This window comes from Falco punctatus (assembly GCF_963210335.1).
Source record: "Falco punctatus genome assembly, chromosome: 17".
In the NCBI taxonomy this organism is placed as follows: domain Eukaryota; kingdom Metazoa; phylum Chordata; class Aves; order Falconiformes; family Falconidae; genus Falco; species Falco punctatus.
This window is the reverse complement of record NC_137597.1, coordinates 2,188,283-2,211,992: the sequence shown is the minus strand read 5'-3', so window position 1 is coordinate 2,211,992 and position 23,710 is coordinate 2,188,283. Positions and strand designations below refer to the sequence as shown.

The 23,710-nt window shown below is 45.7% G+C and overlaps 2 protein-coding genes across 9 annotated transcripts in view; one reads left to right on the top strand and one right to left on the bottom strand.

The window, feature by feature from the left end:
* Positions 1-1,172: 1,172 nt before the first annotated feature.
* On the bottom strand, positions 1,173-17,633 carry DRAM2 (DNA damage regulated autophagy modulator 2). 4 transcript variants are annotated; one of them, XM_080367522.1, is made up of 10 exons: positions 17,503-17,626; positions 15,424-15,557; positions 12,900-12,995; positions 10,357-10,514; positions 9,597-9,664; positions 8,893-9,032; positions 6,186-6,363; positions 2,980-3,062; positions 1,935-2,027; positions 1,173-1,518 (listed from the first exon to the last, which is right to left on the bottom strand). In XM_080367522.1, the coding sequence occupies exons 4-10, from the start codon at positions 10,485-10,487 to the stop codon at positions 1,411-1,413; spliced, it is 801 nt and encodes a 266-aa protein (XP_080223648.1). In that variant the 5' UTR covers positions 10,488-10,514; positions 12,900-12,995; positions 15,424-15,557; positions 17,503-17,626; the 3' UTR covers positions 1,173-1,410. The 4 variants fall into 4 exon arrangements, with proteins under 4 accessions (XP_080223648.1, XP_080223649.1, XP_080223650.1 ...); XM_080367523.1 differs by lacking the exon at positions 17,503-17,626 and adding an exon at positions 16,810-16,898; XM_080367524.1 differs by lacking the exon at positions 17,503-17,626 and adding an exon at positions 16,810-16,863 and having other exon boundaries at positions 15,424-15,513.
* Positions 15,915-23,710, top strand: part of CEPT1 (choline/ethanolamine phosphotransferase 1) — a 32,252-nt gene continuing 24,456 nt past the window's right edge. For 2 of the 5 annotated variants that reach the window (XM_080367510.1, XM_080367514.1), the window contains exons 1-3: positions 16,843-16,922; positions 18,659-19,060; positions 22,789-22,936. In XM_080367510.1, coding sequence (XP_080223636.1) covers positions 18,665-19,060; positions 22,789-22,936 — 544 coding nt within the window. In that variant the 5' untranslated portion in view covers positions 16,843-16,922; positions 18,659-18,664. Of the gene's footprint in view, positions 16,084-16,842; positions 16,923-16,981; positions 17,004-17,094; positions 17,475-18,658; positions 19,061-22,788; positions 22,937-23,710 lie in introns of those variants that run through there. The other 3 variants (XM_080367512.1, XM_080367513.1, XM_080367511.1) reach the window with 3 other exon arrangements.

Sequence of the window (23,710 nt, the reverse complement as noted above, 5' to 3'; positions counted from 1 at the left end):
TTCAGTAGTTTGGCAGGTTTCTTGCTCCAAAACTGGTTTTCACAACGCGAATTGTCTGCACCCTGGGCTGAACCAGGCTGCAAGCGCAAGTAAAGCACTGATGGAGACATCCAGCTTTAAATCTGGGAGAAAGAAGTTTCCCAGGGCAGCTGCTGGATTTTCCAGGAGGCCTCTGGCTTAAATTCCTCTCCTGGTCCTTTACCTGCCCCTCCAGGGAGGGGAAGAAGTCAGCACAAGCTGTGTTGGTGCGGGAGGGAGTGCGTGCTGGAGCTTATGTAGTTGTAGACTTGAGCAATAACGTAGGACGGGAGCTGAGCTGTTCCTGCTAAGCAGGGCTCGAAGGCAGCTGTTCCTCATGGATTCTCTAGGTCTGTGTGTAATCAAATGTCCCTTTTCTTTGCTGTGCTTTGGCAGAACTGGAGCAAATGTGCATTTTTAAGGTTTCTGGCTTGGTCTGGACACAACTGTTGTGCGTGGGAGGCTGTTGCTATGAAAACGCTCGGTATGAGCACCCTGGCACGCATCTGGGTGTCAAACCCCGAGAGCCTTGTGAAGCTCAACCTCTGGAGCCCGCTGACCCATGGTGGGGTCAGGCTGGGGTGCTGCCAGCGCCGTCTGACAGCTTGGGGAAGCAGCAGGAGGGACGAGCAGCTGGCTGTGGGCTGGAGGCTCTCAGGGAGCACTGGGGACATCAAGGCTACGAGGACGGGCCGTTCTATGCACTTCTGGAAGTGTGAACAGGACACGGGCTGCGGAGTCTGACGATTCCTAGACTTGTGCAATGGGGGTGCTGTGAGCAGACCCTTGGGTGAGCTTGTCCCACCACCCAAACCGGAGGGAGGGATTCAGAGTGGGGCAGTTGGACCTTGGAGCAGCTTGTGCAGGTTTCTGCGCCATGCCTCCTCCATGGGGAGCTGGTCCGGCTGCCTCCTGTCCTCTGCAGGAGGTGGTGGTGTGATGAGCCCTTTCCTTCTGGGCTGCTCGAAGGATGAGGCAGCTCTGGGGACCTTCCCCTCCAGCAGTGTGCAGGCCATGGCTCGGCCCCGAAGGCTGGGGCTGGGGGCTCCCTCCGTGTGTCCAGAAGGACTTGGCCTGGGGAATGCTGGAGCTCGCAGGGTGAGGGGCTGCGGGGGGTAAAACTGGGTGTGGTGGAAGTGATGAGGAGACACAACTCTTCAATAACCTTCATTTAATTCTTTCATGACATTGGCATGTGTGGAAATGTTACAGGCTTGTTTACAATACTGATAACATTTGCATTGCTGTGTGGATTAATAGCAAAGCCCTTTGTGTCAAGTACTATACAATCGCTTCATACATTTTTTTATATAAAATAAATGCTTAGAAATATCAACCATTATTGCTACTAAATTCCTGAGTTATGCTGAGAACATGTTCTCTTCACCTTCATTAGATGCTCCCTGCTATCAGTAGTGTTTGCTCGTCAGTCACAAAGCTCTGCGGTGTGTTATACAGGGTTTGTCCATGCAAGCTGACGACTGCACGCAGGGAAATTTTCTATACAGGAACAAGGAAAGAAAATTCAAGTTAGCAGGCTTGCCCACGCTGAGACAGCAACAACTTCAGAAGTCAGATGGCACACCAAAATGTTGGTCGGCTCCAGAACTATGAGCCTGACTTCCAAGCTGTTCTCCTGGACAGACTCCACCGTTTGGTCTGCCATCCCAGAGCAAACGTCCCCTGTGACTGCGGCAGATCCCGCAAGCGAAGCCGGTTAAAGCTGGTCTGATGCCGGAGCCTGCGTGTCAATGCAGCAGGGGCAAAGCCTGCCGAGGGGGAGAGGACCGTGTGGTGCTGCGGCTGCTGAGGTCTGGCAGCCTTGATGGCCGCTAATACAGGGCAGCCCATCGTGCAGCGTGTCGGGCTATTCAGAGCGTGGAGAAGCAAAGCACTTAACGTTAACTGCATTTTACCTGAAAGTCACGGATATAGGTGAGGAAAAAGCTGAGGAAGGAGAATGCTAACGACCACTCTGAGACGGTACTGATGATGTGAGCTGTGTAGCCCTGTGTAATAGTGAGGGGGGGGGGGAAAAATAATCAGTGTGAAAAGCTCTTCTTGAACCTGTGACAGCACAAAGACAGCTTGCATGTGTGACATCCCATATGCACAACTATTTCCTTTTGGAGAGTAAAAATTTCTTGGCATACAGGCACTCTCTCTGAATGAAGTGCTGAACTCTGCAGAAGAGTGAGAATGACCAGGAAGACACCTGCTCCACACAACTGGGATGACCCCCACTGGGAATTTAATAGCCACCTGCAAAACCTGAAGGCTCAGTCAAGAGTTTGGCATGACTAACAGCAAAACTCTTCACGAAAGTAAGGTTCAAGGCCCTCCTTTGGATGTCAGCAGACTTCCTGGGGGCTCCTTTATGCTTTAAATACAGGGAGGGGTGGGAAAAGCCCTCAAAACCAGCCTGTGTAATCTCTCCTCCAGGAAGTGCCACACCTCGGAGGTGGGCAGAGCTGTGACGACCAGCGTGCCCTTTCTGTCCCACTCGGGATCCCTCGCTGCCCAGCACTTGGCCCTTCGATGGCAGCTCTGCCACTTGTATCCTTTGGCCTTTTTTCTCCTCCTGGCTCCACCAGACACCCACCTGGCAGCAGCCAGGAACGCTGCTTTGCTGCAACCCACCGGCATATGAGATTATTTACAGTTATTGTTTAACAGTGACCGGGAATCGCTGACCAGACAGGCTGGTAGTCTGACAGCTCGTTCAGACAGTTAAACTGCTGCCCCTGAGCAAGATTAATTTAAAATAACCCTTAAAGCTGCAACTTTTGCTGAAAGCAACGCTTCAGTAAGTAGCTGCATGCTGGCTCAGCTGGAAAGCTCACTGTCCCCTCCCATCCCAAGCAGGAGCATGGAACTGCAGTCAGTTCCCAGGTGCATTTGTCACTGAAATAACGTAGCTGGGTTTTGTTCTCTGTTTATCTTTTCCACTCAAACACTTACTCTTTCCTGTGGGTCCCAGTGCAACTTCTGCACTAGATTCGTCCCATACAGGCCGCTGTATAAGATGACTGAGGAAACAAACACTTTAAGAAATATGTTAAGGAAGATTCAAGAGCAAGAATGAGCAACTTGGAAATTTTAGACTCTGCTTGGATTGTGTCAGGCTGAGGCTGTAAGGACATCTCTGTGTGTTTCCATAAAGTCTCATCAGCATAGTGAACACTAATAACGGAATCATACAATGGTTTGGGTTGGAAGGGACCTAAAAATCCAGTTCCAACCACGTGCCGTGGGCAGGGACACCTGTCACTGGACCAGGTTGCTCCAAGCCCCGTCCAGCCTGGCCTTGAACTTCCAGGGATGGGGCACCCACAGCTGCTCTGGGCACCCTGTACAGGCACCTTGCCACCCTCACAGTACAGAATTTCTTCTTAATATCTAATCTAAATCTACCCTCTTTCAGCTTAAAGCCATTACCCTTTGCCCTGTCACTACAGGCCCTTGTAAAAGGGCATGCAATGTGACATGGACTGATTCACGTCATCCCCTTCAACTTGTAGGTTGTCCCAACTGCCTGGTTACTGTCACATGATAAAGTTAATTCTAATCTAAATCTATTATTTTTGTTCTCTGTATGCTGTATCTTGTTATACCTCCTTGATCAAACACAGCATCCTTATGAAATAATTTCAGCTACGATAACATGTGAATACTGATTTAGCATTTTGTGTTTATGTTTTTAGTGGTATTTTCTAGGCTAACAGTGTCTAGACCACCTTCTCTGATGGCATTTCAACTTCTCAACCACCTTGAATTCTTGACATGTGGGTTATGGGTTGGCACACTACAGCACTTGCAGCAGAGAGGGTTATTAGCTTTTCTGTTTCCCTCTGTTCACTCTAGGTTTGAGAACTGCTTCGGTACAGCAGCCCAGGGAAAACCCCACATGACAATGATTTGATCAGAGGCCTGGGATTTTTCTGGAGCAATTGAGATGTCATCTCTTTTCTCAACATCTTGCACAGGGAAGGTAAGCTACATCAGTGCTACTGCCTTTATAAATTGAACTTGGAGCATTAAGTTATAGAAGATGTGATTTTCATGGGATTAAGATATCAGCTTCGACCGTTAATGAGATTAAACATCAAGAGCCTCCTGATGTGAAAGATCAATTCTGGTGGTGAACAAGGCTGACCTTACTGGCACAAACATGTATTTGAAAAGCCAGACTTCCAAAGCTTATTAAGAAATTGATCTGAGTGGTCCAGGGAGCTCTGGTTACTGATCTGAATGCCAGATATCCAATTCTCTGCTAATTAAAACGTACAGCTTTAGTAGCTGTTAGTTACCTGCCTGACTTACTACTGCAATGGAAATAATTTAATCATTGTGATACAAAAATAACTGGCTCCCATCCTTCCCTCATTACAGAGTGGGTAATTAACTGCTTTGCTCTTTTTGTGTTGGCAATTCTGCTGTTTCGCTCCAGCAGAGGATTAGAAGTATTTTTATAGAAACGTTTAGGTTGAAAAAGATCTTTAAGATCACCGCCTGGCTACTGTTTCTGATATAAAAGGTATGTTTCCTTCTGCTGCCCAGTACCAGTTGCAACTGTTTCACCTTTGGCCACAGACATCTCCCTTGTACCATCCTTCCCTTATTACGAGATGTTGGTTTAGAAAATAAGTCTGACAATTTCTCTTTTCTTCTCCTTCCACGCACATGTATGTATATATCATTATTTCTACAGCTTTCTAAAGCTTTACTTCCCTCTAATTTTGGTTAGACCGCACTGGTTCAAAAACCTCTACGGCTACGGGGTTTGTGGTTTTTTGGCACTTGTAGCAGATCACTATTCCATTTTTAGTCTTCCCAACTGTATTTGGCTCCTAACTGTTCAAAGCTGGAAATCCCATTCTCCACCAGCACCAAAACCTTCTGCGAGGGATGGCGACTCACAGATGACCACCTCGCCCTGCGCCAAGCCTCCTCAGCAAGTAAGGGTCCTTCTCGCCCCTTTCCAGATAACCAGCCTGTGCCCTGACTATCATTTCTCACCAGATGGGTGCAGACTGTATAATCTTGTAGCAGCAGCAACAGGAGCTGGGCAAGATGGTCTGTCACTGGGAAATGGGGCATATGGTTTAGTATTGGTTTTGGCTGCCAGCCTGGAAATAAGTAGAATTGGTGGGGATTGAATTGGTGGCCTTGATTCAGCTGCAGAAGGGACAGCATTTAAGCAATGATTTTTGCACCCATGTAAATTTGGTAACTTTAGTGTTGTAGTCCTGTTGGATGTAAACCTGAGTCATAATTTTTAAATACAATGTTAAGGTCCATTGGGTTGAGCAGAGGAACAGCTGTGGTTTGGTTTCCTGATTGTTAAATGGACAGGAAGAAGCCCTCTCTTTTCTGGATGGGCTTGCCCATGTTTCTGTAAAACCCACAGATGCTTCCAGCACTCAGAATTCAAAGGTAAGGGAGAAGATGGATTCCAGAATGGAGGGAATGCTGTAGGGAATGCCAGCCAGAAATGTCCTGCCTTTTGGAGTGTAGGATGGGCAGGGAAGGAGACCAGAGGTCAATTGTCTCTTTAGATTCAACCCTGGCAACCAGAATTGTCTCTCTGACAAATGCCAGTGCTTTAAACCTGTCCTGGGAGCCAGCTGGCTGCACACAGCTCTGTTAGTAGTATTTTCTCTTACGCTACGTTCTGTACTTCTCTTTTAGTTGTATCCAACTGTAACATTTGCTGCAGCATTCCTGTTGCCAGGGAGCAGACACTTATTGCTTACCTGGCTCCCCCCCCGCCCCCCATTAAACCACCCATCTCTCACACACACTGCCCCTTCTCCCCATCGTTCATAACCTACGGCCTGACCTCTTTGTGATAAACTTTTTATTTTGCTGTTTTTAGTCTCTGGTGTGCAGAAGGAGAGCAGAAAGGGTGGTAACCATCCCTCTTATATTTTTTTATTATCCAGTGATTCACTTGTGAGCTTCACCTGATGGTCCCCTTTCCCCTAAAGCTCCCAGGTTACGATACAGAATACGCACAGACAGCACGATAGGAGCCGCACGTAAAGGCGACAGGCCTTGTGTGGCACAGCCTTTGACATCGGTAGGTTAAATTAACATAGATGCAAATACTGTCATTGGTGAAGGCTGCTCGGTCTTACAGTGACACGGCACAGCAAAAAGGATACTGCTCACAATGCTGGAACAACACCAGAGCAACATGGTCAGACGGATCCAAAAGATGTCTTTGCTGTGAACTTCTGGCTGCATCAGGTAGGACAGGACGGTCTGAACCAGCATATAAATGGCTCCTACTCCGAATGTCAGGCAGGCTCCAACCACGTGTATGTAGTACAGAATACATTTCTAGGGAAAGAAAGCACTGCTTGTACAGAACCTGCTTTCATTTTTAAATTTAATTTTTAAGCTCTAGGAACAATTTTCTTCTGTAAACCTTTGGCACTCCGCCCTCTCTATTACCTTCTCACATCCCAAGCTAAGCAGTCCTGGAACATGCTAGTGCACAGGAGATTTTTCTTGGAAAGCCCATACAGAGCTGGCTGGAAGCCAGCCCCTGCCAGCTCCCTGTATTGGTGCTTTCGTTAAGTCCTTGTGGCTAAGTTACAGGTCACAGCTATAGCTTAACTACAGGAATTTAAGAGCTGTTATCGTTCATGATACGGGACAGTAACACAGAAAGTGGATAAGGAATCCCGGCAGCTGGGCAAGGAATGAGTGACAACAGGCTGTCCGCTGAGCTTTTCTATCCCAGGAATCTGCACATCTATGAAAGGCAATGCAATATGTGATAAACACGACACAGCTCTAGTACCCACAACAGGATTAAAAATAATGAGGTTTAGCGCTTCTCTGAATTACCCTAGTTTGAATAAGCCTTGTTTGACAAATTAGTATCTTTGAATACTTGGAGGGAACAGGGCTGAATCCAGCAGTAATACTTCTTAACTTAAAAACCACTACAGGAGAATGAGCTGTCAAATAGTAATCATTAAAACTAGAAGTTATTCCAAGAAAAAAACACCAAACTTAAAATTCATGCCCTGAAAAATCACATTGTGTTCTGTCCTTCCTCTCATCCCTGGCTAAGCACGGCACCTGAAGGAAGAAACTAGAAAGTGTGACCTTGCCAACTGCACGATGCAGGGCAGCCTCCCTACTCGCCAGTCTTGCAGGTGATCATTTATGCCCAAAGCAAGGGACTGTCTGTGTATTTTACTGAGTAACTATTAAGATCAGGAATTGGAGTCACTCTTTCCTCATAATCTCCATGTGCACCTTATGCGCACAAATGAATCTGAGGCGCTGCATCCACAGCGTAAGAGGTGGGAATTTAAATAGTGAATAATGAAGCTGCAAAGGTGTGTGCTCCGAATCCTGCGCTGTTCAGCAAAGAGGTATCAGCAGAGAGAAATTTTTGCCCTATAGGAGAGAAGATCACTAGCCACAGCTAGAATAAAGCAATTGTACTGGCTGAACAGCATGAGTTAAATCTCCTGTGAGGGTGAGCCCTGTGCTACTGCTTTGACGCAGCAGTGAGCGCTATCTGGAGCTCTGTGTGGGATGGCTGTTCCCGTATCTCCTTGGTTCGTCTTCATGTATTTTCACACATGTTGTCTTCAGTAACTAGTAGATTCCAGGGGGCTTTAAGCTCCTTTTGTCTCTGGTGTGGCCCTCAACCAGTCCTCAGTATCACTTGGATATGCAGGTACATCACTTCCAACTTTTGTCTTGTTCAAGATTAAATGTTACACAAAACGATTAACAAATTAACATGCACTGTCTATGTTTTGATTATCTTGAAATCTATGGAAAGTAGATGTATCCTCTCCTGACCAGTGGTGGAGGGAAATCATGGAGCTGAACACAGCCAGGAGGCTTTTGCATGGTGGGTGCAGTGGGGAGGCTGTGCCCGCCGGGAACAGCTAGGGTTCCAGAGAAAAGTAAACGGAATTAAGCCTCCAAAAGAAAACCCACCCCAACAGGAGTGTGCTGCGGTTTCTAAGGCCGGGGCTGCTGAATCACTGGGAGAGCTGTGCTGGGGAAAAGGAGAAGGGAAAATTTTCCCAGAATTTTTCCTCTTTGCTTTTCCCTGGCCCTAATCCAGCAGGAGACCAAGGTGACACTGCAGCCTCTCAACACCAAAGGCACCACTATACATCCCCAAAACCCCAGCAGGTAATTAACACAGTGAGGCTGGGAATTGTACAACTGTCTTGCATGTAGCAGCCAACAACATAGAATGTGGCCCCGCTGATGGCGTGATAGGTGAGAATACCAGATTTTTTTTTTTTTTGAGAGGATGGGAAATACTGGGGAGGAATAAAAATAGACACCGGGATGGAGAAATTAAAAAGCTGGTAACTGTTGCAGTGTTTCCAACAATTGCACAGGTTTGAAGGAAAATATACCTAAGAGGACAGACTTTTCAGAGCTGTACTTCTTGTGGGGTTGGGTGGTTTTGTTGGCCTTACTTCTATTTGTACATGTTTTTTTTACTATTTGATACCTGATTCCTGGGGTCAAAATACAATATAGTTGTGGTCTTTTAATCTGGATTACTAGGGCTTTTAAATCTCCTATAAGGAGATCCAAGATGAGTTTGCTTTCTGCAAAACTTGCGGGGGGGGTTTAATGTTTCAAAATGTCACGAATGGCTGCTCACAAGTTGCAGTGGATAAAGCAAGTAAGAAATAAGTAAGAAATTATAAACAAAACCTTAAATTTTTTAACAGTTTTCTGTAGGGAAGTTGACAAAAAACCAGGTTTGCCCCAGAAAGTTTTGCTTTCAGTAAAATCCCCATTTTATCAGATATCTCAGTAAACAAACCCCCACACAACTTGACAGCTTCAGAACATTGCAAGCAAAGCACAAACCTGGAAATTTGCAATAATGCAAAGTCCGAAACAGCTCATCAGTCCTAGTGTAAGGCCAATCTTATTGAGCTTGATGATCTTGGATTTTTCTGGATTCAAAGCATAAATTTGTTTATAACGGACGTACATGGTAGCCATACCTGTTAATGAAGAACCCAACTGCAGTAAGATTTTCAGCTGACAAGTAGACAGTCCTTTTTTAACTGGGAAGATGCTGAGTGACAGAGGCAACTATTTAAAATACAAAAACTGTCTTATGGTGCGCTTAAATAGGAAAGCTTGATGATCTGGAAATCAAAACTAAAGTAATACAATGGTAAACAGGTAAATTTACTAGATTTTTCTTGTTTCTTTCATTTGAAAGACATACTAGGTTGTTTTTCCCCCTCTCTATAATCGCAGCACAAGTAAGGTGACTGCCTTGATTTTGAATTTCTATTTCTTTTACTAGTCTGTTTTTTTTTAAATGCATTTTTGGCTTTCTGGAATCTGCGGCTGTCATGCTGGCTTTGAGGAGAACATCCCTGATATATGCTTTCCTCTGAATTGTTTAAGAGAATTAAGATTGATTACTTAGAATTTAGGATTTGACTGAGAATTATGGGCTGCTTAATGATCTGAATAAGGAAATTAGATTGTTTAAAGCTCTGTGCATTCCAGAACTGCCTGCAGTTCACCAAGGACAGACAGCTTTCTATACTCACCCAAGAAAGCCGAAATATTTAACATGATCCCAAATAAGCATCTTTCAGGTGGTATTGTCCCTGTATCACTGGAAAAGATAAATGAAGTGATATGGATCTATCTATACTAAAAATACTTACAACACAACTTTACTTATTTCAATCTACAAAGGAACCATAAGAAACAGGTTTGTGAAAAAACCCTCCTAGACATTTTTCCCTGAATTCTTCATTAGTCAAACTATACTGTTCTAGCTTCTAGAGCTGTAGAAATAAGCAAGGTAAAGACATGCTATCCTTAGAACAAGGAATGAACACGCTTGGTATAACTATTGCTTTTATATCAATCTTGATTCCGTAAAAGGTGAATATAGTATTAAGGCTGGGAAAATGAAGCTGGAAAACTGAAAGACCAAAACTAAGGTCATATGTACAGCAATGATGCAATGCAGTTGGGAATATAGATTATAGTATGTATTTACTGGTGCAACCAAACCTGGTGACAGCAAGAGGCTTCACTGCAAACAGAAGGTGGGAGGTGCACCCCCAATTTTCTTGTTCATCATCATTTTAAGGACACATTCACAGAGCTACCGCTTAAAGGTTAGACTTTTGCAGAGAAATAGACAGCTTTAAATAGTGTTACACACAAATAACTACAAACAGCTAGTAGTTTTGGGACTGGAGCTGTTGGGTAAGAACTGCTGTTTGGAGTTGGGGAAGAATTCACAGCGTGGGAGAGGCCAGTTCAATACTGTGATACGGTACGAATGTTACTGACCTGATGTAGGGCACCAAAGGGTCGACGTGGTGTAGGACGATTGCAGTAATGTATGAAAACACAAAAGACGCAGCTGACCAAACAACCAAAGCCGCAGGCAAGAAAGAGAGGCCTTGCTGAAACCACCACATTTCGGTGCAGACTTCTAACTCCGAACACTGCGAAGAATCAAATACAAAGGTTTGTTAAGATTTCTCAAAAGTTTTCCTTTTCTCGAGACAAGCTGCTTAAAGTACAGCAATTCTGTATTGCTCTCAGTGTTGTCCTGCAAACCCAAAGTGAACATTTGACTTCACGGCACAGAAGCCATCATAAATAGAAACATCTGGAAATGTTAATTCTGAAAGCCTTAGAAGATCAGAGGAAAAGAAACCAGTAGTGTCACTTTACTACGTCTCAGCATTTGTTGCTGTCAGAATAAGGTCGGGTGGGTCACTGTGAGTTACTGACTCTATTTGCTTCTTGCCCTTGTGTCATAACACCATGTTAGAGTTAGTGAAGCTGACAAAAAATGCACCCAAGTAGTGGCAGTTTAACTGATAGTGGCTGTTGTGGAGCCTCTAACTTCCATTAATAATCGACTGGGCAGATGTGGAGGAAATGACCTAAAATTAATATCTGCACTCATTTACTACCTGTCATGCTGTGTGACTCAACATCTGTTATAAGCATCACTTAAATAAGCTCACAGATATCTAGGAGCAAAAGCTGACTGCTACCAGCTACAACCTTCAAACTCAGGGGCTACTTATTCCTGGCGGCAGTGTAGCAGCTAGTATGTTTTTACAGGTGGGAGGAAAAGGCCCATTTACAGTGGAGTGAAATGGCTAACACTGTCCTCACACCATCCAGTTCTGAGAGTCCCAGCCTGACAGCAAATCTTTGTTTCTCCCTCCAGTTCTCTAAGAACAATAATGTGCAGCTGGGTCACCCTGGTGAGCTCATGCAGAAAGAACTGTGACTCTTCTTTACTTGCTGCTAGAAGGAAGTAATTTTCTATCAGCTTCAAACACAAAGTTAAACAGAGCTGCTTTCAAATCCCAGAATGGCTGAGGTGGGCAGGGACCTCTGGAGGTCATCTTGTCCAACACCTGCTCATGCCGGGCCACTCAGTGCCAGTCGTGCAGGATGGCTTTTGAATATCTCCTAAGAATGGAGATGCTACAACCTCTCTGGGCACCCTGTGCCAGTGCCCTGTCAGCCTCACAGTGAAAAAGTGCTTCCTGATGTTCAGACAAACTCCTGTGTTTCAGTTTACACCCATCACTCCTGGTCCTGTCACTGGGCACCACGGAGAAGAACCTGGCTCCGTCCTCTTTGCAGCCTCCTTTGGGTAGGGAGATGAGATCCCACCTGAGCCTTCTCTTCCTTAAGCCCCTGCATTTTATGCTGTTTTCCTGATGGCATTCCCTTACGTTTACACTCATGAGAAGAGTACGGAAAGTGTTTAACCATAGTTGAAACTGGAGACTGTAAATGGAATATGAAATAAGACAAGGGTGAAAAGCAAATCATAAAGGAAATGGATCCAAGGATGTCCAGGCAAAGATCAGACAGTACGTGAGAAAAGCAGAATAATGTTGTGACAAAATAGGAAGGAGTGTGGCACTGAGAAGTTTTAGGAGGTGGGCATTGCCTAGAGTGTGACAGGCTGAAAGAAAGGAGAAGGAGAAAAGGAAGAAAAGAGACAGGAAGCACCGAGACTAGAAAGTCTCACAGGAGGAAAAAAGAAGTTGAAACTAAAGTCCACGAATGTTGCAAACAGATCAGAGCTGATCAAGTCCTTTGCATCTTACTTAGGAGACCTCAGCACGCACGTGACACGGACGTACTGTGCACAGCAGGCACTTGGTCACAGGCAGGCCTTGGGCATATCTTTCTGCTGACCTTTGCCAGCATGCATGTCTAGGAGAGCTTGTGGTAAGCCAGGCTGATAGATTTATCACGTAACACATAACAATGCATAATGAGAATTGCTCATTTACTAGAACTTGGCCACTATTAGTGCTTCAAACGAGAACAACGAGCTCTGACATGCTCCTGAGAGGTAACAAAAGGCAACTTTAATTGATAACCCTTGAAAAGAATGTACAATTCCTACTCGGAAAACTGAAGGTTCACCTGCTTGTAAGGAAGATGTTAGGTAGCAGATAAAGGTGTCTAACAGGAGAAGTAGTGAATAAGAAAAGAGTGGTAGAATTGAAGTTGCTTGCTTTCTTACCCTTAAGCTTTCATTTTTAAGCTAAGTATAACATTTGCTCTCTGACGTTGACTTTCGTTTTACTGTAATGCAGTAAAAATAGTAATGAAAATATCTTCGCAATCCCATCCCTTGTATAAGTACATTGGGAATTTGAAAGAGAAATGCCTATTTTGCATGGCATTCTGTTACAGATCTTAACATGTGATGCAAAACTTCAAGCAATCAGTCCGATGCTCAGATTTTACATTTCCTTTAGCATTTAAATGTCCGTAAGTACCTTAACTTTATTTTTGAGCTAACAGATTTTTGCCTGAAAACAAACAAACGATATGCCACATACCTGAGCACAAGAGCAACAAATGAAGTCACCTCAAGAGGAATCCAAAGTCATCTTTCTGGTGAAGTTCCACGTTCGCTTCATTTTTTTCCCCTAAATCTTTGCAATATAAAGGAAAATCATCAGGGTGTGAGGTACTTCTATACCTCCTGCTGTATAGCATTTATTTTCCTAATTCTTAGCATCTTCTGTTAGTCATTGCTGCTGACTGGACATTGGATTAGATGGGCTGTTGGCCTGACACAGTATGCTTTTCCTATGTTCCAGGTGGTTTAAGGAGTGAAGCTTGTGTACGGTGGGATGGTAGAAATGCAGAAAAACAGGTGTTTAAGACTTTTTGATATATAGGACTCGTCGGCACAAAGATTTAACTTGAAGTGAGAGGCTTTCAGGAAATAAAAAAAATATGACCCCAACTGTTCTAATGCAATTAAAACCAGCACGCTGCTTTCACATAAGGAAGAGGACAGAACACGGAGTCTTCCCATTTCACTGTGGATGGGCATCCCAGTGCGATGCTGGTGCTACACTAAATATGTGGCAGGACAGGTGCTGAAGCAACCTGAATGTAATTATAGAATCATAGAACAGTTTGGGTTGGAAGGGACCTAAAAATCATCTAGTTCCAACCACGTGCTGTGGGCAGGGACACCTTCCACTGCACCAGGTTGCTCGAAGCCCTGTCCAGCCTGGCCTTGAACTTCCAGGGATGGGGTACCCACAGCTGCTCTGGGCACCCTGTGCCAGTGCCTCGTGATCCTCACAGTAAAGAATTTCCTCCTAATATCTAATCTAAATCTACCCTCTTTCAGCTTAAAGACATTACTCTGTCCCATTACTACAGGCCCTTGTAAGAACTTCCCTCTCCAGCTTTCCTGTCAGCCCCTTTAGGTACTGGGAGCTGCTCTAAGGTCTCTCTGGAGCCTTCTCTTCTCCAGGCTGAACAGCCCCAACTCTCTCAGCCTGTCTTCATAGGAGAGACAGACATCCCACAGCTCCCATCTTCTCTTCACATGGGCACTGCCGTTTTCACACCCTGCAGAAGTCATCACAGGGGAGGCTCTGTGCTGCCGTCCTGTTACCTGGTGATATTCATAAGCTTGCACAGGTGTCTGCAGCGTTTGGGTGCTGGTCAGGTGCAGCTTCGCATGGATGCAGTGTGATTGAAGTTGTGTGGGTAAGGCTCACACAGATTTTCCACCTGTGGAGACTATTTGCGTGCCTACACAGATTGATTTATGTGGACTAAGGTGAGCTTAGTAAAGCAGAACAGCTATTCCCAATTTCCCCCCTGGATATTGCTCTTATTACACAATAAATGTGTCCACACAGGCAGCTCATCAGCAGTGTCTGCTCCAGAGCAAGCCCCACTGCAGAGAAGCCCTCAGTCTGTCAAGGCTGGGCATTTCCACAGCTTGTGCTGTCACTTCGCCGAAAGCCATGGCCTGGACACAAATTATGGTCGTTTTCATGTGGTCAGGCCTAAAGAGCAGTGTGGTAGCTTCAGCTGCAACCTGAGAGCTCCAGTGAGGCACTTCTTACTGCGCATATAGCTGTGGGCTGGTACATCCCAATGGCTCCGGGATTAGAGCTGGTTTGGGCTCTGTCAGAAAACTGCAGCTCTGGTCCTCTTACCTGCACAGACATAAACCCCTGACAAACCCTCCTTACATGTAAAACTTCCGTAAATTTTTTCCCCCATAAATTATCTTTCTTAGCTCTGTCAAGATCTTCCTTGAATTCTTACCGTCTTCCTTCCTGTTTAATTTTTTTCAGTGAAATCAAGTCTTTTTTCACACTGTTACGTGGGCAGACTGTGTATAGCAAACACAGGCTTTGTTCCGTGCAAAGCGCTGTGTGCATTTATGGCACCGTCTGCTCGAGGCCATCCGAACTTCACAGTGCTGCAGATACGCCCTGTCACTGCCAACTCAGGGCTCCGCACGAGCGTCTGGGCAAGCACAGGCACATAACAAGGCTTCTCCAATCGCTGGGAGGCAGGATGGAATTGCCTTGCCATTTGCCAGCTGGAAGGTCCTGAAATAAATTAACACCTCATCCTGTCCTATTGTTTTCAAGGGGGAGAAAGAAAACACTCAGCCTCCTTGTTTTTTCACAAGGCCCTTTGCCAACTGATTATATAATGGCAATGGCTAGCCTCTCTTTTCAATGTAACTATGATTTTCTTACGTATTTCCTCTGATCTGTACGCACTTCTGTGTCCTAAGTTAGGTTTTTTTTAAGCCCCATATTAAGTATCAGATGTTTTCTGCAACAGGCATTATCAAATCATCCAGAGCAAGTCAAGGAAGTGTTTTCAAAAGCAAAGGAGATTTTAACCATCTCTGAGGTTTTCCTTTAAATGCAGGAAGTGTGCAGCAGCATTCTGCACGTGGTTGAGCGTGCAGAATAGAAACTACAAATGATAAAGAAAGGTAGGCAAAACCATTAATGGCAAAAAGTTAATGTTACCTATAATGATAATGCTGAAAAGATAGTCCAAGTACGTGAGGGAAAGGGAAATTACCTGCCTCTTCACTGCACTCTCAGCAAGACAGAGACAAAGCTGTACTCGGGGATACTCCTTTTTCTCTCCAGCAAAATGCTCCAACAGACACTGTGTTGAAGGAAGAAAGACAAAGCAGTTTGCCCTGTGCATTCCTAAGTAAATACAAAGGTCGGATAAGGATGAGTCAGAAAGGGACTGAACCTGTTCATTTGCGCAATTTATTGTCAGGGTCAAACTGATAACAACAGTTAAAGGTTGCTAACCCTCAAAACAACTAGAAGTAAGAAAGTAGGAAATGTGTCGCCTTTGTTGTTCACACTGCAGGCTAATGACAGATGACTCATTTTGAGTATTTTCATGGTAGTGACACCAAAAAAGTTGCTATTAAATCTTTTGGATATGGGGGTCAGTTTCCAGAGAGTTGAGGCAAGGATCGTTATGCCCTGGCTAAGCCCCTGTTACCTCGCTGGGGAAGCAGCAGAAGGGCAGGGTGCCAAACCAAACAAAGCCAGGCACAAGATACCATGACATAAGGATGTACCAATGCCTGTTCTAGAAACCTGGCATACCAGGATACCAGCCCGGCGCTACAGCTGACCGAGGAGCTCAGTGTCCAGGATGAACGCACGCTACCCCTCAGTCCAACCTGCCTAACCAGAGAAAAGCATCTAAAAATACGTGAGTACTGGCAGAAAAGCACGGGAGACAGTTTCCCACATCAGAGCTGGGAAAATGAAGTTACTGTAAGGTCACAGAGAGGGACTGGGGGGGGGGGGGGGGGAAGCTCGGGCGGGGTGAGGGAGAGGGAAAAGGGACCAGGATGGAGGGAATGTTTAGGAGAGCCGCCGGGCAGGAAGGATGGGGAGATGGAGGGGGGGAAAGGGGAGGCCTGAGGGCAGAGGGGGGAAAGGACAGAGGCTCAATGGTGTCCCTGGGGCAGAGGGGGTCACTAGAAGCAAAGGGGGACCATGGGGGATGAGGCTGGGGGGCAGAGGGGTCACTGGAAGTGATGTGGGGCCACGGGGGACAGTGGTCGGGGGGCAGAGTCGTCACTGGAAGTGATGGGGGGCCATGGGGGATGGTGGTCAGAGGTCCCTGGGGCAGGAGGGAGAGTGACGGGGGTCCCTTGGGGGGGTGACTGGGGGTCTTCTGGGGGGGAGGGCGGTCACCTGAGGCAACCGGGGGTCTCCGGGGGCGCGCGGAGCCCCCAGGCCGGCCGGCGGGCCGTTAGGTGCGGCAGGGGGGCAGCTGGGAGGGCGGCCCGGGGGCACGAAGGACGGGGCCGGGGGCCAGGGGCCAGCGGGGGGTCGCTGAGGGGGTGACGGGGAGGCGGAGAGGGGCGGAGGGCGGCTGAGGGGCGAACCGGGGAGGCTGTGCGCGATGGGTCCCCCCGCCCCCCGTTACCTCAGCCGCTCCCGCGCCGTCCCCGCGGCCTCGCCCCGCCCCGCCGCCGCCCACCTCCTTTCCGGCCGTCGCAAAAGAGGCGTAAAAGCGCCGCCTGGTGCGGGGAGATTGAGGTAAATGCCGGGTTCTGCTCGGTGGCGGGCGCGGTGTGAGGGGCTGGGGTCCGGCCCCTCGGTTCTGCCCGCTCCTCCCGGGTGGGACGGGGTCCCTGGGGGAGAGGGGCGCCCTGTGGCCCGGGGGGAGATCCCTGAGGCCGGGCCGGGGCCTGTGCTGAGGGTTGGGCCGGGGTCCCCCCGCCCGGCCTGGGTGCGGTGGGTCCTGGCCGAAGCGGGGGCAGCCCGCGCGAGTAGGGGGCGAGGCGGCTGGCCGGGCCCAGGGGGCCCTTGCCCTCCCTCCCCTTCCCTGGGCCTTTGCCGCTGGGCGGCCGGGCCCGGGTGAAAGTCCTGCGGAAGCCGGCGGTGCAGGGTTGTTTGTTTTGGAGGACGAGACGGTCTCTGGCTGTTTTCTCTCCTGGCTCAGGCGGAGTTCACCTCTGGGGGAGCAGCCCCTCGGGAAGAGAGGAAAAGCACACTGCTCTGCCTCGGGACTCATTTTTCTGGTCATCCAGGACAGCGCCCACAGGGACCTCCTAGGTGGCTAAGCCTGAGTTCCTGATAAGTGAATAGGTGCAAGTCTGTCTGCTCCCAAACTTACCGAGTTCCTGCATAAGCAAGGCCCTGCTTGCTGGCTTGCTCCTCTCCTCCCACTGACAGAGCTTCTGAGGCTGGTGCTTCACTGTCGGAAGTTGCCTTAATTAAGCTGTGGAGAGTGGAAGTGAGAGTACTTGTTCTTGTGCCAGTATCGACCTTTGATTTACAGAGTTTATTTTCCCTACCTGATAGGTGCGTTGCTGATGGCTTGACAGGCAGCTGCCGTCTTCCCCTCTCTAGCTCTATTCTGCTGGACTTTGCAACTAGTTGTTTTGGGGTTTTTTCATGGCTGGATCCTGTAGATAAATGGCAAACTTTTCTTTTTCAGTCTTCTTTACTGCTACTCCTCTAGTTTGTGTGGAGAGTTATGTGTTTCTGGTCACCTGCCTTCAAGAGAGATGGAACATAGCGAGGATCCTTTTTTGTTCTCAAAATGCTGTTCCTGACCCTGCGTCGTCTTTTCACAGCTGCCTTGTGCTGGTGGCTGTAGGCTGTCTTTGACCAGCTAAAGCTCTGTAGCTCTTGCTTATCTTGAAAGGTGAATAGATGATGAACTTTCACCTGAATGGGGTTAAATTCAGAGAAGTAAAAAGCCACAGCAAAACTGAAATAAAGAGCAGTGATCTGAAAAAAAAAATAATGCTTTTAACTGTCTTTAGGTGGTTGTTAAGCTTCGCCAAAGAGGCAAAGCTGCTCCAAACCAATTTAACTTAAGACTTCTCTGTATTTGTGCTCTTTTTAGTGCCATCAATTGATAATCCAAGTGTTACAGGTCTGTTGGGTATTGCTAGCTGTCCTGTGAGAGAGTGAGGGGACTGACTGTGCCTCAGTCTGTAACATAAGTCAGCGGTGTGGTGTTGGTTTCTACTGCCGATGAAATTTAGGCTGGTGACTGCAGGATATTTGCTTCAGTAGGCAGCAAGGAAAGTGAACAAGTACAACATACCATTTTATAACTGCATTGACAGCACTTGTTTTCTGTTTTTCCCTCAGTGGTGCCCCAAATATCTTTCTTTTCTGAGAGAGATATTTTCTAAAATCTTTTTGCTTTGCTGATGGCAAATGAAATGCTCCGTAGAGCAGCAGCTAGGAGCTTTTGATATCTTAAAATCTTCTGTGTGCTCTTCACCTTCAGTATGTCTCAACTCTTTATGTTGCAGGATCTTATGATTCTCCGTAACAGCTGCTACCTGACAAATAAAAATTCTGAGGCCACCCAATCCATGAGTGGGCATCGAAACATAAAGAGGCGATGTGGGGAGTCGCACCTGGAATCCCCCGCGGGCTGTGGTCACGGTCCTGCCGCTGGATGCGTGTTAAGCAAACTAGTTCAGTTGCCTACACCTCCCTTGTCAAAGCACCAGCTGAAACGGTTAGAAGAACACAAATATCAGAGTGCTGGACGATCCCTGCTTGAACCCCTAATGCAAGGTTACTGGGAATGGTTAGTTGGAAGAGTTCCAGCCTGGATTGCCCCGAATCTGATCACCATCATTGGACTGTTAATAAATATATTTACAACTCTGCTATTAGTATATTACTGCCCAACAGCTACAGAACAGGTAAGTTAATGGACCTCTGACAATTTTTGTTCATAGTTGCTGTCATCTAGTAGCACCATTTTCTGGTGGGTTCTCATCTTTGTGGAGAACTGTTTCTCCTTGACCAGCCTGCAGTTCTCATACGTTGAAACTGTTCTCTGTAGGTGTCTAATATGCGTGCCTCTGTGCGAGTGCCTGCGTGCTGAAAGAACACATACGTATTTTGGGGTTAGCTCGCTGCTTGCTCAGTGAAACGGCACTACCTCTGGCCAACATGCACCGTGTGAAACAGGATCCAGTACCAAAATAGCTGTTCTGGTTGCAGCTATGAAGGACCCGCTTCACAAAAGCTGCAGCCCCACAAGGCTTGAGTGCGTGTGCAGACAATTAAGAAATGGATTTGCAGCCATCTTGCATGGCATGAGGTTTTGCCTGTTTACTTTCTCTGCTTGTGACTAGGTTACTCACCTCCAGCTTTCTGATCTAGAGTTACCACACAATGAGGAGTGCAAGGTGACTCGATTGGCAGCAAGCTGCGTCTGCCTGCAAGCCCAGCTAGAGTTGCAACACAGCGAGGAACTTGAGCTCAGTCAAGGGACTGAGCTCCAAAGTGGTGCAGCTTGAGAGATCAAGGCGGGCTGCTTCCTCTGTGGCTGTGTGACTAAACCCAGCTTACTAAAACAAAGGAACACCTTTCCTCATCCCGTGTGGGCCTGGTAATGTGAACTGCCAGGGCAGCTTGGATCAGAACCTTAGGTACAGTGTGTTACAAACTGTGGGAATACGAAGTTGTCTTCTTGAGCAGCATGTCGCCCGAGTAGTCTGTGAGAAGGCTTTATTCTTTGTTCTGAATGCACTAAAAGCTCCTGACCTGTCCTCAGGAGAACTGTCTTAACTTCCTGTAATTCCTGGTTTCAGGGATACAAGTGTCTTTACGAGGCATTTCAGCTTACTAGTTTATAAGACTTTTCTCTTTTCAGTAGTTACCCCTTAAGGCACTCGACAAACATCCAGTTTTATGCGCTGGAAAAGTTTTGCCGCTTGAATGTGGAATCTTTAAAGCTGCTCATATCTTATGTGCTGAAAAAGGGAATTATTTGGAACAGAAAATGTATTACACTAAAATAGCTGGAGAATGTCTCATGAGTTCTAGCTTTTAAAATACCTGAACTCCTTTGTAACCAAGTCTCCCAGCTGAGGTGGTGAAAACGCTTCACAGTCAAGTGGCATACAGTTAGTTTCCAACCAAACTCTAAAAAAACCCGTGTAGATTGGCACATTCAGCACTGCGTCCCTGTTCTGCATATGACATAGCAAAAGGATATTTGCTTCTTCTAGAAATCTGTTGAAATAGATAGTTTCACAATAACTTGCAGAATTTGGCAGGTGTAAAGATAAAAAGTGAATGTTAAGCTGGAGCAGTGAATGCTCAGAGCAGCTCCTTTCTCCTTTGGCCCACGGCGCTGCTGTATGGCTTGGTTTTAACTTGCTGCTTACTTCCATAGCACTGTTCCGTGGGGCTGAGGCTCTGAAATCCAGTTTGATAGAGAGATTTCAATCTGTCTCTATTTCATCAACTTAGCAGATAGTATAGGCCACTGAACCAGAGCATAATTTAAAATGTAGAGTACAGTTGTATTTTGGTTGGTAATTAAACTTCTGAAGTACACACTAAAGTATGCTCAGAGCATCAAAAAGCCAGTGTTAGCTGTAGTCTGTTGTATTAAAACTGGTTTGTATTTTAACCAGTTTGAGAGTTACTTTGTGTGAAGCGAGTGAGATTGTATTCTTGCTTTAGATGAAAAATAACTTTGCTGAGCTAGCTTTCAGCCTGATCTGGTTTGCCATATGGCACTGCAGCCCTGTGTGCTGGCACGACAGGGAGGGTGCCATCTCGATGGTGGAGCTGGGAGCTTGTGCTTTTAAAGTGTCAAGTAGCTGTCTGGGAAAGAAAATGGGGCTTTGAAATTCCAGAAACGGATGATTTTTTTTTTTTTTTTTCAAAAACCACTGTTGCTTTCAGATGTAAATTGTCTTTTCCTTTTAACTCAGTCTTAGTTCTGTGTTTTTCAAAAGCAACTTGTCTCTTCCTGTTGATGAGAAGTGTAGCCAAGAGAGCGTAGCTATGACTTACAGTTTCAGTGGTAGCAAAAAAGAAAATAAAAATAGTTCTACTGCCTGCTTAGTTGAGGGGACCCCAGCTAGCAATGTGCTGACAATGGAATGGTAGCTGATTATTATTTTTTTCCTATAAAAAAGAAAAGGAAAAAAAGATTTGGATAGGAGGGAACTGTGAAATCTTATGCAGATACAAATAACATCTGTGGAAACACCTATGCTGCTGATGAAAGTAGCATTTAAGAAAGAAGAGCCAGTGGTCTGACTTATTTTTTTTTAGGTTTATAGAAGAAAATTGCATGACCCTGAAGGTAACCTAAACATTGTAAATAAAATCTGTACACAAGAAACAGAAATGGTATCATGGGATGGAATTCTGTGGCATCAAAACCTTGTCTAAACGTGATCCACTGCTTTTGGGTGACACATTTCCCCCTTACTTCTCTCCTTGTGCTGGTTTGTATAGATACACTGCTGAAAGCAGAGCGTGGTGCCAGCTTTTGAGGCAGAATGAACTGTTTTAGTAAAATCCTGTAGCAGGAACAATGCAAGTTGTAGAAAGAAATACAATTTAAGTTGATGTGCTGCAAATGAGTCATGGTTGTGTAGGCCAAAACAAGCTGGGCTCCAGAGCTTTATGAGAGGCAAGTCAGCTTGATTAAGCTACTTAGCTGTATTAATACTTCATTGGCATGGTCTATAAAATACAGCTGCTCATAAATGATCACTTCTATAAGTTGTGTCAAATGTGAAGATTGCTAAATATCCAGTAATATCTGTTTTATGGATGTGTAAACTGAGACATTCTAATGGCAACCTCTCTGGCTTTTATAGTCATAATGGTTTATGCCTCAGATACTGAGAAAAACTTGAATTGTAGTCTCTGGTCTATCAGGAATTAGGTATTGTTCCTATTTCTGTAGAAATAAAGACTACAATACAGGGTATGAATACTAATGGTTATTAACACGATTTGGCAGAGCTGCTGTTACCCAGTAATGGAAAAAACGGCGGTGGAGGTGCGGTGCTGCAGAGCCCTGAAACTTCACAGATCTCAGAGTCTAATGGCTAAGCTTGAACTCTAAAACTTTGAGCGCTTTGCAATGACGTGGTTCTCAAATGCTGCTGCAGCCTGGTAATACCCTGTACTTGGCAGTGTTTTAGTATGTGACACCTCCCTGAGGTCTTGTGAAGATGAGCTCAGCGTTTGTGCCACAGTTGCACAGGGGCTAAGAAGTTTTTGAGTTTCTAGATCACTTGGACATACCCCCGCTGGAAACAAAAGCAAGACAAGAACTTAACTGTGCACCACTTTGCAAATGTAGTGATAGAATTTTTTTCAGATGTACAGTGCAGCTTCCTGCTTTGTAAGATGTTCTTTACCTATTAATCAAAGCTAGTAATTCTTGTCACTGTTTTATTTACATTTCTCGTGTCATAATCCTGCCTGCCTGTCCTTGCAAGGACCAGCTAACGGAAAGTCCATGCATGATGAGGAAGTGTGTGCAAATGAAAAACTGCTATATGAGAGTGTAAGATAGGTCAGCTTGAGGCTTATCTTTTTTAAACCTTAAAAAAAAAAAAAAAAGAAAAAAAAAAGAACTTTTACTCTCATTGACTTTCTTTCTTAGGCACCTCCCTGGGCATACATTGCTTGTGCATGTGGCCTTTTCATCTACCAGTCTCTGGATGCTATAGATGGAAAACAAGCAAGAAGGACAAATAGCAGTACTCCGTTAGGAGAACTTTTTGATCATGGCTGTGACTCACTTTCCACAGGTATTGTCATTTTTAATTGAAGTATGAGGATTAAATGACTCTATTTCAGGGATCAAATCTGCAATACAGAAAAATGCTTCTTTTCTGAAGAAGAGGACAACTGATATTGATGAATGTGTAGCTTTTCAGTCAGCCTTCTTTCCATAACGGTACTCTTGATCAACTGAACGTCATCTTGTATTACACTGGGGAAAAAAATTTAAAATTTAAGCATGTGACTGGTTCAATTTGAGCCAGCAGTCTTCTGTGCATGCTTTATCAGAGTCTTGGTTCTAAAAAATCTTCCACACAAAGCTGTCAAAGTACTCTCCTGTAGTATTTCAGATTGAATTTGTGTGGAGTGATTGCAAGGCAGCCCCAAGAATGGGACAATGCTTGAGTGGCCAGTGGGACAGTACAAGTCTGAGTTTTAAGATTGGAATCAGCAAGATCAGTTCATAGCTGGGTCGAGTTCACTGAGCCAGCCTGAAGTTTAACCCCATTGTAAAAGAATGATCAAGTGCTTTTGGGTACTTGAATTTAAAACTCTTACACTTTAAATTTTTATGGATACTTTATCAAAGTTGTGTATTTGAAGGGTAGAGGGGAAAGATACCTTATGAATCTTGAATGACAGACCTTGGATTTTCTTAATGGCATAATAAAAATTCAGGAAATGGGGGAAAAACATGTCCAGCAAATCTTAGGTACACGAGAACCACAAAACTCCGGCAGCAGGCTGCAATTGCATAAATTGCTTGAGTCCCTTGATGTCTAATCCCATTAAGCTCAATA